General features: G+C 33.0%; 1 protein-coding gene and 1 pseudogene across 2 annotated transcripts; one reads left to right on the top strand and one right to left on the bottom strand.

Moving 5' to 3' along the window:
* The first annotated feature begins 6,197 nt into the window (after positions 1 to 6,197).
* Positions 6,198 to 9,300, top strand: LOC110635774 (protein EMBRYO DEFECTIVE 1674). 2 transcript variants are annotated; one of them, XM_021785225.2, is made up of 4 exons: positions 6,198 to 6,487; positions 6,596 to 6,669; positions 7,988 to 8,090; positions 8,519 to 9,300. In XM_021785225.2, exons 1-4 carry the CDS (start codon positions 6,380 to 6,382, stop codon positions 9,071 to 9,073), a joined length of 840 nt encoding a protein of 279 aa, XP_021640917.2. In that variant the 5' UTR covers positions 6,198 to 6,379; the 3' UTR covers positions 9,074 to 9,300. The 2 variants fall into 2 exon arrangements, with proteins under 2 accessions (XP_021640917.2, XP_021640916.2); XM_021785224.2 differs by having other exon boundaries at positions 6,201 to 6,487; positions 7,946 to 8,090.
* A 1,225-nt stretch (positions 9,301 to 10,525) lies between these two features.
* LOC131172657 (probable glutathione S-transferase) lies at positions 10,526 to 11,684 on the bottom strand (annotated as a pseudogene).
* Positions 11,685 to 12,084: the final 400 nt, after the last annotated feature.

Here is a 12,084-nt window from a genome sequence, read left to right as displayed (position 1 = left end):
AAATTAAGGTAAAAATCTGGAAACATGGAGTTGCAGGGTAAGACTCCAGGAACAGTGTTTAGTAATTTGACCATAACTAGAGTTACAAAACTTCAAATTAAGTGATTCAAAAAGGAAATAAAACTAAGACATAGAGAAACAACTTTCATAGAAATCACCTTCCCAAATTATGACGAAAACTAAGTTACAATAGGGTTCTAAGGTCAGGTCTTGAATCTGCTCTGAACCAAAAAATCATTGAATTCCATGGTAACTTAGGAAATTATTTGATTAGCTATTAGTAAAGGTTAGAATGAGTATTAAGACTTTACAATTGTGTAATTTCAGTAGAAAAGGGGCCTTCTAAGGAAGAGAAGGATTAAGGCAAGAAAAGAGAAGTCAAAGAAGGTTTGTGCACAACTAGACTTTCTTCTTGTTTTAACATTGTAAATGTATTGAATAAATTTTGTATGCTTCAAGTATGCTTTTCCTTATGCATTTAAGAATTACTTACCTTGTTTTGAGGATTTGAAATTGTGAAATGAATTTATATTATGGAAAGGCGAATGTTGGCTATAAATTTTATTGTAGCATAGGGGTGAGCCAGATTTTGAATGTTTTTAGAAGTGTTTGAGTACTTGATATGTTGCCAACCCTATAAGGGGAATTTGATGAATGAAATGTGATTACTTGATTTGCAATGTGATTCTTTGAATGAAAATTATTTGAATTTATTTTGAAACCACAGTTGGCATGGCAATTTGATTTGTGTCCCTCATTATTTGAGGTGAGATTGATTATGTTTTCTCCCTCTCTAACTTGCTAGTTGAGGTTGAGTTCGAATGAGTACTCATATTGCTAGCTAGCATCCTCCCTCATTAATTACGATTAGTGAGGTTGTAGATTACTTTGTCGTGGTGTACAATATAACATTGATTGAAAATTTTATGTCATGGCCCTAACTGTGTGATTGTTGGCAACACAATTGATTTGTGAATGCTTTGATAAAATGTGTTGAAATAAATGATTTATATGATTGAAAATTGTAAAAATTGGTTTTATGACTTACGAAAAATTTGGATATTTCAAGCTCTTTGTTATAACTTGATAAAGCATATTTTATATTGAGTTAAAAATTATAGTTGTGCACCACTGAGTTCACTGCGCAGCGATAGCTTTTGTATGTTGTCTCAGGTAGGGGAAAAGAGAAAGCTATAGAGTGAGAGGCAGCGGAGCAGTGTTTTGAGCTGGCTTCGGGTGTATATTAGGTATAACCATTGTAAATTCATGTTGATGTAATTTTGACTATATGTATGTAGAAACATTTGAGCAGTTGTACATAAATTTTATAATATTATTTTGCCATTTTAGCTTGATGTAAATTTTTATAATATTAATTTTGTTACTTTCAATAAATGTAAATTTGTAATTAAATGTTTCCTTTGAGATTGTAAATGCAGAATTATTATTCCTTTGAATTTGAATGAAGAAAATCTTTTAGTTGAATGTTACTTGATTTTAAATGATGGTTTCAACATGTGAAAATTTTGGTTTTATGAAAGTATAGTTGTCACCATGTAGTTTTTCCGTAAAATTAAAACGAAATAAGATTCTTTAAATTGTAAAATACTTAATTAATTTCTTAACATTTTCTAAATTTTTCAACAATAATCTAACTTAAAAATGGATTGATTTGTTTAAAATCCCTTGTAGTAAATTTAATGATTTATCGGTAGGTGAAGTTCGGTATTTCATTAGGTATACTACGGGATCATTTCATATCTTACTGAGGGGTAAGGTGTGACACTTCATATTCTCCCTCATGGTTTAAAGTTTAAAAGGTTATTTAAACTTATACTATAGTCCTAAAACCGTTCACTCTTTCAGAAGCTCCAAAAGACTTTCAGGAATTCAAAGATCTGCTTGCGCCAACTTGTGTTAATTCTATGCAGATTTTCATCATTAAAAGCCTTTATGGAAAAATCTTAAATTCTTTATGAAGCTTCCCTTCAAGCTTAAGGAAGACGTTAACCCAACTAAGGCTACACATCCTAGCATTACACCATCAGACCTCCGCCTTGCATAAGAAGAATGCCAACAGGTACTTCAACAAGGCCTCATTGAACCCACCAGATCAGAATGGAAATGCCAAGCCTTTTACGTGAAAAATTGTCAAAAAGGTTTGGGGAAAAAAGAGGCTAGTAATTGATTACAAACCATTGAATCATTTCCTAAGAGATGATAAATTTCCTCTTCCAAAAACCAGTTTCCTGTTTACCCATTTCCACCATGCCCACATATTTTCAAAATTTGATCTCAATGCGAGATTCTGGCAATTGGGCATAGATCCAAGAGATAGATACAAAATAGCATTTTGTATTCCCAATGCCTAATGCCAATGGACCATGATGCCATTTGGCCTGAAAGTAGCACCATTATTGTTTCAAAAGGCTATGGTCCGAATCTTTGAACCCATTTTGCATTTGGCCCTAATTTATATTAATGATATTCTGCTCTCCTCAGAAGATGTCCAGGCCCATAAACAGCTCGTGGCCCAATTCCATGCTCTGGTTTGACAGTATGATATTATGCTATCTGAAAAGAAAAGTCATTTAGCTCAGTCCAACATTGAGTTTCTGGGCATGAAATTTCAAGATAGAAAATACCAACTTGGTCCACATATAGCCCAAGAATTGCTTAAATTCCCATATGACAGTCTCTCAATCAAGTAGATCCAACAGTTCCTTGGTATTATTAATTACCTTAGGGACTTCATCCCTCATGCATCCAAATACACTAGTCAGCTGTCAAAAATGTTGAAGAAAAATGCCCCATCTTGAGGAAAAGAATAGACTACAACTGTCAAGGCCTTAAAGAAAGTTGCCCAGGACCCTTCTCCACTCAAGATTCCTAGTATTGGTAAAAGAATTCTTCAGATAGATGCCAGTGATAAATACTGGAGTGCCATACTCCTTGAAGAACTTGATAGGAAAAAAGTATATCTGTGGACATGCAAGCCACAATTCAAGGAACCTGAAAATACATTACCATACTATTTATAAAGAGATCTTGGCCATCAAAATTAGAATAAAAAAGTTTGAATTTCATCTCACTGGTCACTACTTTCTGATAGTGAGGACAACTCCTCTTTTCCAAAGGTGCTAAATTTCAAAAATAAAACTCTTCTGAAGCCACATTTCTTGAGACTTAAAAGTTGGTTTGATAAATATGACTATGCAATTCAGCATATAAAAGGAGATCACAACTTGATCCTTGATCTTCTCACAAGGCCCAAAACCTGCACTCTCATCTCATCAACATACTCCTTCCCCTTAATACTCATGGCAAGCTCATCCAAACCTTCCAGCTCAATAACTCATCAGTTTCTCATCCCTGCAATGGATACACTTCCACCATGATGTACTCCAAACATGACTTTGTCACAACTCACTACATATGCAAGGAATCACCTATTTCATTTCCAGAATCTGTCCATTGTTCTTAGCCAAAATAAGGACAACTAACTCATTTCCAGTTAGATGCTCCATTCTTGATAGTCTTTGGTCTAAATCTCAAGGAAGACCTCCTTCTTGAAGAGAAATGGTTCTTATGGTGCATGATTACTCTTTATGCAGTTGGTATAGAAGTCCCTACAGTCACATTGTTTAATTGCCTGCATGACATGGCTAATCAGCGATATGTTTGGTGGTGGCATTTTCTTGAATGGTTTTAATCCATAACCAACTGGCGCCGTGTTCTCGAGAAAATCATTCATGACAATAATCTTCAAAGAAGGTCTCCTAAATATGCAAAGGAAATCAGATCCCTGTTCATCTTTCATCGACCATTCTTCAAAAATTTTGAAGGCATGCTTTGGACTTAAAACTCAACTTATGAATGGCGCTCGTACCTCACATCCGTAATGTCTAAGCCAGTGGATTCAATTCTTCGCAAACAATTGTCCTCTCATGTTTGTGAGATCAATAATTATCAACCCCCAGTTTAAATGACTGATTCGACCTCAATTGGTCCAAAGGCTAAACCAGAACAAGTCCTTGACTATGACATTACCTTTCAAGACTATCAAGATCCTACAAAAGATGACTCCATGCAACATTATAAAGAGATGAACTAGGACAAGTCATGTGAAGACCAGTCATGGGTCAAAGCCATGTTTGGCAAAGATATTAACTCTGATGACTCAAATTATCTCAACTTTAATCTGAGTCCAAGCCAAAACTCTTACTGAGTTGTCTCTGGAAGAAAAGAGCTAATACTGTTTGCTTTATTAGAGTATTAAAGTCACTTTGTTTTATTAAAGTCTGTATATACTAAGAGCATCTGATGCTTCTTGTCTATTTTATTAGTGAGCTGTCAAATATTATTACTATAAAGTGATTCCCCTCGAGAATCACAAAGGAGTGTTTTATCTTAACTACTCTTCTATATAAGGCGCCTATCATATATGATATCCTGATAGTGAAATCAATAAAATCAATTCTTTCTTAAAACTCTTATGCCTTTCTAAACAAGTCTTCTTCTTCCTAAAAATCTAAAATTTATTATGTTCATACAACTCTCTATTAAGACATAAGTATGCTCTGCACTTGCCTTTTAAGAGGATCCTGTGCATCAGAACATGTTAGTTCAATGATCTATAGCTACAGTCCTCTTAATTTAATTTTAATATCATAATGCAAAAGGGCACCGCCTGAGGTTTGTTGTTAGTCATGGTTGGCATTGTATGACTTTGGCACCGCATGAGCATTGTGATATTAAAGTTAGGTTAAGGGGCTCCCGGCTAGCTCTGATTTTAACTATTCATTGATTTCTGGAACCAGCTCCTTTGGGAGAGAGGAAATGTAGGTGGTTTGAAGGTTAATATCTTCTATGCCAGAAAGCATATATAGAAGATAGTTCACCCTCTGATAATGTCGCTTAATATCTTTTGGCTTAAGCGAGCAACATTTCCTTTCATAAAATTCTTTTCTACTTTCTGTGAGAATATTTGTGGCATCTCTAAGGAGCTCTTTATGGAGAAAACCAAGAACATTAGAGGCATTCGATAGAGAGAAGAAATGGGCTTGTTGAAATTCACTCAAAGAAACAAACCAACAGCGAAGAGTACCCTCGAGCCTTGTTGAGAATTCTTGAAGGATAAGGGGCATGGTAATATCTTCTCTGGTGTATCTTTGAGTATCAATCCATGTACCGAATTGGTGTGTTCTTTCTCTCCATTGAAAAGGAGGGATATCATCCAAAATGAACCATAGCCCACCACGAGGTTGGACAATTTCTACTTCAATAACAGGTTTTGTGGCATTAGTAGTTTCTGGTGTTCTAGAAGTAATTATTGGGTTGGAACCTTGAGCTGTGCTAAACCGAGTATTTTCTGTAATTTCCATCATGAGTAACTTAGTGATATCTGCTAAGTTACTTTTAGAGTATGAACAAGAGAATTTTGGGTCTAAAGTATATAGGTACATGTCATGTGGTTTATAAAATAATAAAAAATAATTTATTAATCAATTTATTTTAAAATTTAAAATTAAATACTATATATTTTTATCAAATACAAAATTATGTCCATTGATATTAACAATTTTATATATTAATACTTAAAATAAAATTATAATTAAATTAAAAATTTTATTAATAATAAAATTTTATAGTAGGATAACAAAAATATAAATAACTTCGTTGGTTGTTTTTAATTTTTTTATTACTAACCCCAAGTCCCCAACTCGGTTCATGCCAACATTCACCATTAGAGATAGCAACAGATAGAATACCTGTAAAAATCACTCTACCCGAACCTTAACCCGATTAATATTCTCAAAACATAAATTCGTCTCAAACTCGATTAAAATTTATTTTCAACTATCCGAATCCGTCCCAAACCTCATTGTTATTACTCGAAAGATATCCGAACCTGTTTAATTTTATATATTTAATTAATAATCTATATAAAAGATTATTTTTATTAATAATTTATATTTTAAAAATTTCATAATTTTATAAAATATTTTAATTTTATTTTATATAAAATAAAATATATAAAAATTTATAAATATTATTAAAAAATATATATTTTATATATAATTAAATATTTATATAACGAACTTAATTAATGGCTCGATCCGAATCCATCGTCTGCATTAAATTTCAAATCTAAAATCAATCCAAATCCGATTATATACTAATCACACCAATCCTATCAAAGTTTGATGGAATCGATACCCACGAAAACTCCACCAGCTGCCATCCCTGTTCACCACACCCGTGCTACTTCAGCAGCCGTTCTGCTTCATCATGTGATTTTTCACCTGCCTCCTTATTCCGTCATCACCGCCATAAACCCCACCAAAAGGTCAGGAGTTTCCTCATCGTTATTGCCAAAATGGGGGAGAGAACGAGCCGTAGCAGGAACTCAAAAGACGCATTTTCTCCCCTTTCTCCCTCTGATCGTAAAACTATCATTTCTGCTTCTTGCTTGTCGCTCAAATCTGTAAGAAACCAACCTTTTGTTTTTCCTCTTTTTGTTCGCCTGTTACAGAAGGAGATAGATACTAATCATTTGTTATGGTTTTTGATTCCGTTGTTTTGTTTTGTGTAGGTGTTATTGCACGATTGGTGGCTGGTTAAGGCGGAAGACAAGGGGATTGCTGTTGCTGGGTTTGCTTCAAGGGAGTAAGATTCTTTTTCCCCCTCCCTCCACTGCTTCTTTGTTCAAAATTGATTGGCAAATTTGATTTTGTGAGAACCCAGTAAGCATTTTAGGCATCGAGGCCTTTTGGTAGAATTCACATTTTGCTTGCACATGGTTCAAATTGGTGACTTCTAGTTGGGGATGCTTCTTTCATTCTTCTTTTGTTCTTTTCATGTTTTGCATGTTTGGTTTAAAAAGATATATAGATAGATTTTAATTTTATGGAATTGAATATAAATAAAAGCAAATTCTATCAAAATTAGTGGAATTTCAAATGAATTCTATAAAATGAAGACAATTATATTTTTTGGATCAAAATGCCCACGGTATCTCTCCCTCTCTCTCTCTCTCTCTCTCTCTCTCTTTCCTCTTACCTTCTCTCCCTCTCTCTTTCCTCTTACCTTCTCTCCCTCTCTCTCTGTTTCCTACCTTTCTCTCACATACACAAAATTTGAAATAAATATTTTGAAATTAAATATTAAACATAATTTGTGCATAATTAAAATAGATTTATTTCTTGTGTAAAAAGAATTATTATATTAAGGGTATTTTAGAAATAGAAATAACTTAATTCTATTGTTTAGGAAGTAAGGTTTTTATTTATTTATTTATTTATTTGTTATTGAGGACATTCTAGGAAATAAGTATAAATGAATTTCAATTTTAAAACAATACCAAACATTAATTATTTGGATTTCTATTGAATTATGCATTTTAAGTTGTATTATACGAATCACAAGAATTCATTTACATATGAATTTTCTAACTAGAATTCACTCTAAATGAATCTGCGATTTTCTGGGGGTGCTCATATTTATGTATTCTTTTGTTCCTTTGGTCTTGTTTTTATAAATTTTATCAAACTTTTTAATCCTCTGGAAGAATGTCCCTCAAACTGTAATACAATTTTAATTTCAACATTTCTGTTTTCTTGGTTTCTTCAGATTCTTCAGTTTATTATAGTTAACGTGTTATTAACTTCGTGAGAAAAAAATCAATAACTTGTATGTTTGCAAGATGTAATTTGGTATTCTAGATTTTGCAATCTGTCCAAGTTCTTGATTGGATAGTTGGAATTGGTCATACAACGTTTGCAACGTAGACCACGAATGGCATCCTTCCTTCTAAATGTTATCTGCACCCTTGGTTCATATTTTGGCATGAGCTCTGCTATTTGCAGCTTCTTCAATGTGTTTGTAGTAATTCTTCATGATTGTAAAGAATTTTTATTGTTTGTTCTTTTACCGGTTCTCATAGCAAAGGAGGACCAAGAGCCTTTACCTCTGCACCAATATGCAGGAGAATTGATGCCACCACTCTAGAGACCTCAGATGGCATCACAATTCAAATCAGTGGCTTCATAAATAGGTCTCAAACACATCAAAATGGCTTCCCATTTATGGTATGTATTCCTTTTTTATTTTGTTTTCGTTCTTCTTTTGTTTGAAATAATATCTTTGTCCCAACTTCATATTGTTTGTCTATGTGTTGTCTTGCAAGTAATGCTAAAAAATAAATGATTTGAGGAATAATGATGAAGGAATAACTCACTGGTTTTCTCATTTATTGGGAATTCTTTACTTGAGAAGGTTTATAGTATATGTCAACAATCAACATTAGATAGGACCAAATAAATTCTTGATAGTGATGTCCTTATCCTGAAATGAGAAGCGAAATGCTTCCCTCGAAGATAGAAAAAGTTTGTAACTGCTGGCTGCCGAGTGCCATTCTGGTTAAATGGTTATGAGTTGTATCAGCTGGACCTGCAAACAATCCCCCTGCCCACTTTTCTTTTGGATCAAGTCCCAATTCAGCCGTTGATCTCATCAGGTTTGCAATAGTTTCCTGCTTGGCTTTCCATATCGCTGGAAAGAGTGTGTTAGTCAATGCTGTGGTGAAGAATCTTCTAAAAGTTCAGGCACTGATGCAAGTACTTTCTTACCATTGACTTTGGATAATCTTCCAGCAACAACGCTACGCGATCATGTTATGTGCTTTCCTGAAGATTCTGAAAATTTTATTTGTGATATCTTGGGAAAACTCAGGGACAATGCATTCCAATATGCTTCAGTGGCAGGCAATTCAAACTTGGCAAATGAATGTCCAAACTCTGAAATCGAAGAAACTTTGAGGAATCATAAGAAGGTGAAGACTGATCAGATGCACATAGATGATGATGACAGAATCTTGGAAGCAAGAGATGTAGTAACCAAAGTTAACCAAAGTAAAGGTGTTGTCACAAGAAGTATGTCGAGATCAAGGAATCTTAGAAGCAACATTGAGGGTGAAACTAGTGCTCAGCTTTCAACATCAGCAGCCAAAAAGAACGAATCAGCAGGAGTTGTATGTGCACTGCATGCGAGTTCCACACAAGTATTACCTTGACAGGATGAGAAAGTTGCTGAAGTTCCTGATACATCTACAATCAGAAGGTCTGGTAGGCTGAAGAACCATATGCTGGTATGGATAATTGATTGCCAAAAACTCAAAAATAGCAAAGTCTACCAGTTCTAATGGATTTTTTTTCATGTAAAAGTCTAATGCTAGTATCAATATTATGTATGACAACCAAAATACTTGAATTCTATAACATTGGTACATTACTTTGGTCATACATTGTGTTAGAATGGTGACTTTTAGGCAGTGGAATACCCTTAATTGATTTATGTTGCTTTAGCTTTTATGTATAGTTTTTAAGCAGAAATCATTACATCCTGTGTCATTTCTTTTTGGCTTAATGTCAAGGCTTTATAATCATGCTAGCAGTGACATTTAAGGCTTTTTAATGGCAACAGGATTATATCTAGAAGTGGCAAGTGGGTCGGGTTGAGTCTTTTTGGATTATTTTATATTTTTTGTATGAGTTTGAGTTAGATCATTCTAAGGTTGCTGGCTGTTGGGATTACTCATCAGGTTACTCTATCGAAAGAAATCATGTTAGATTTGGGTTAATGTGTGAAAAGAGAGTTGTTTCGGCTCAAAATATTAATATTTGAAAATTATTTTTTATTAATTTTAATTTACAAATCAAAAAGGTGGCTCTCTTCTTTCATAATATTTTTAGGTAAATTATTATTTATGCTTTGTTTGTTTCATAGAAAAATATTTTTACATTTTTTAGTGTTTAAGATACTTAAAAAAAATGTTAATAAAAAATATTTTTATGAACAAATGAAAAATTAAATTATTTTTAAGAAAAAAATATTAAAAAATAATTCTCTTTAAAAAGAGAGTTATTTTTTATTTTTTAAATTTTAATAATTTTATTAAAATATTAAAATATTTATATATTTATGATATAAGCATATATTATTAGTTTAATATTATAATTAAACAACAAAAAATATGTTTATGAAAAATATTTTCTTATTTTTCATAAAAAAATATATAAATTATTTTTACAAAATAAATGAATCTTAATCTCTAAAATTTAATAAAATTAAATACTCAAATTCTGTATTTTTAAAATTAAATTAATTAGCCCTTAAAATTTGATTTCATTGGCATTTAGTCCTTTCATTCACCCTTTGAACCTTTTCTGGTACTTAAAATAGTCAAATATTTATAATATTATGAAATTTCATAAATAAAGCTCTTAATACAAATAATTTTTCAAAACAAAATTTCCAAGAAAGTTTTTGAAAAAAAAATTGCTTTTCAATGAAAGAAATTTTACAAAGAAAAAATTCAAAAAAAAAATATTTTCAATCAAGTGTTTTTCAGATATAAAAAAAATATTTTATAAACACTAGATATAAAACTTTATTAACAAATTTTTGAAAATTATGAAAAGAAAAGTTGTAAAACTTTATTTTATTTGCTTTATTGACAATCTAATTAAAATTAATCTTCTTATTTTTATTGCTTCTTATTTAAACAAGCAGAGAAGTACATAAGTGAGGAAATGCAAGATCATCTACAAGGAAGATCCCATTAACATTTTCACTCTAGCCCACCCATTTTCCTTAGTTGCAAGACGAACTCATAAACTATTAAGTGGGTCAGTAAGAGATTTGGAAACACTCTCTCTTTCTTTGCACCTTTGAACCCATGCCATCAGCTTGGGGCACTCGGCTTCTATGCTGAATTCACCACAGGCTTCATAGGAAAAGAACCAGCAGTAATAAGGAAGTAGTACAGTCTCCAAGAATCCAATGGTTTCCCCTCCAAAGTAAGCTTATCCCCAAGCTCTCCTTCTAAAATTTTCAAGCATCCTATCATCTCCTCCTTCGCTGCCTCTCTCACTTCTCCTTTGTTCATCAGTATCCTCTTGCCACTATCATACATCTGCACCATATTTCAAATGCGCACACATGTTATCCAAAAATAAAGTTTCTATTATAAGAACTGAATACTCTATTAACGTGCTCTTTTGTCTATAAAATCAGCCCAAAACCTTGCTTGCGATCAATGGAAAGGATCGGAAGGCAACAAAGGAGGCTTGTCTCTCCATGTCTCATCAATGTAGTGGAGAATAACAAGGGATTCACAGATGGGTTTTCCATTATGAATGAGGACAGGGATCATCTTATGAACAGGGTTCATTTGCAGGAGCAAAGGGCTCTTATCAAAGAGGTTGTCTTCCTTGTATTGATATTTGATCCCCTTCTCAGCCAAGGCGATTCTCACCCTCATCCCAAAAGCGCTAGGCAACACATCCAGCTGGATAACTTCTTCTTCTTCAGCCATTCTGTACAAAATGAATGCTGTCTGTGTTACAAGAATGAGATTAGCAAGCTGTTGTATACTTTCTTTATAGGCGCTGAGGTGTGGCATAGGTGGTCAGCTCTGAGCTTTGAATCCACTCTTTTATTCATTTTTCAGTACAGAATGAAAGAATTCAAATCTGTAGCCGCCCTCTCTAGTTTCTATCTTTCACCATTTTTATTAAGTATTTTTTGGAAAATCGAAATGGGTTTTCATTTTTTTAATAATTATATAGGCTGAACGAATTGGATGTTGGCCAATTTAGAGTTTTCTTCTCTACGCGTAGGGTTAGTCTCTCGTCTCTTGACGAATAAGCAAATGAAATAGAATTCTCTACCTTTCCTTCGGGGCAATTTCCTCCTTTTTATATTTTTTTTAATGAAGGCAACACGCACACACAAGAACTCAGAAGAAGAATATGCTTTTATCAAAACTCTCTAACCCTTGTAAGTCTGATATAAAATCCTGAAAAATCAGTCCATTAACAAATGGACTCGCCCTAAGTTTTTCGCCACCAACACACTGACCTCTTAAAAAATTTATATATCATCTTAACAAGTCATGTTTATATATGGAACAGTTGCACTGCTCATTCAAATTAAGATTACCAAATTGACAAAGTGAAGGCGAATTTTATTAGTGTTCAGACACTAAATGGCATTTAATTTTTAAAGGGTGATTATTATCGT

Source organism: Hevea brasiliensis, chromosome 1 (genome assembly GCF_030052815.1).
Source record: "Hevea brasiliensis isolate MT/VB/25A 57/8 chromosome 1, ASM3005281v1, whole genome shotgun sequence".
Taxonomy (NCBI): domain Eukaryota; kingdom Viridiplantae; phylum Streptophyta; class Magnoliopsida; order Malpighiales; family Euphorbiaceae; genus Hevea; species Hevea brasiliensis.
Note: the sequence above shows the minus strand (reverse complement) of the source record. Positions and strands in the feature narration are given on the sequence as shown.

What these genes read in the sequence shown, in the direction of transcription:
- LOC110635774 (XM_021785224.2), top strand. Translation starts at nt 6,380, where the DNA reads ATGGGGGAGAGAACGAGCCGTAGCAGGAACTCAAAAGACGCATTTTCT. An exon ending in CTTGCTTGTCGCTCAAATCT is followed by an intron (nt 6,488 to 6,595) that starts GTAAGAAACCAA and finishes TGTTTTGTGTAG; the next exon opens with GTGTTATTGCACGATTGGTG. An exon ending in AAAATGGCTTCCCATTTATG is followed by an intron (nt 8,091 to 8,518) that starts GTATGTATTCCT and finishes TGATCTCATCAG; the next exon opens with GTTTGCAATAGTTTCCTGCT.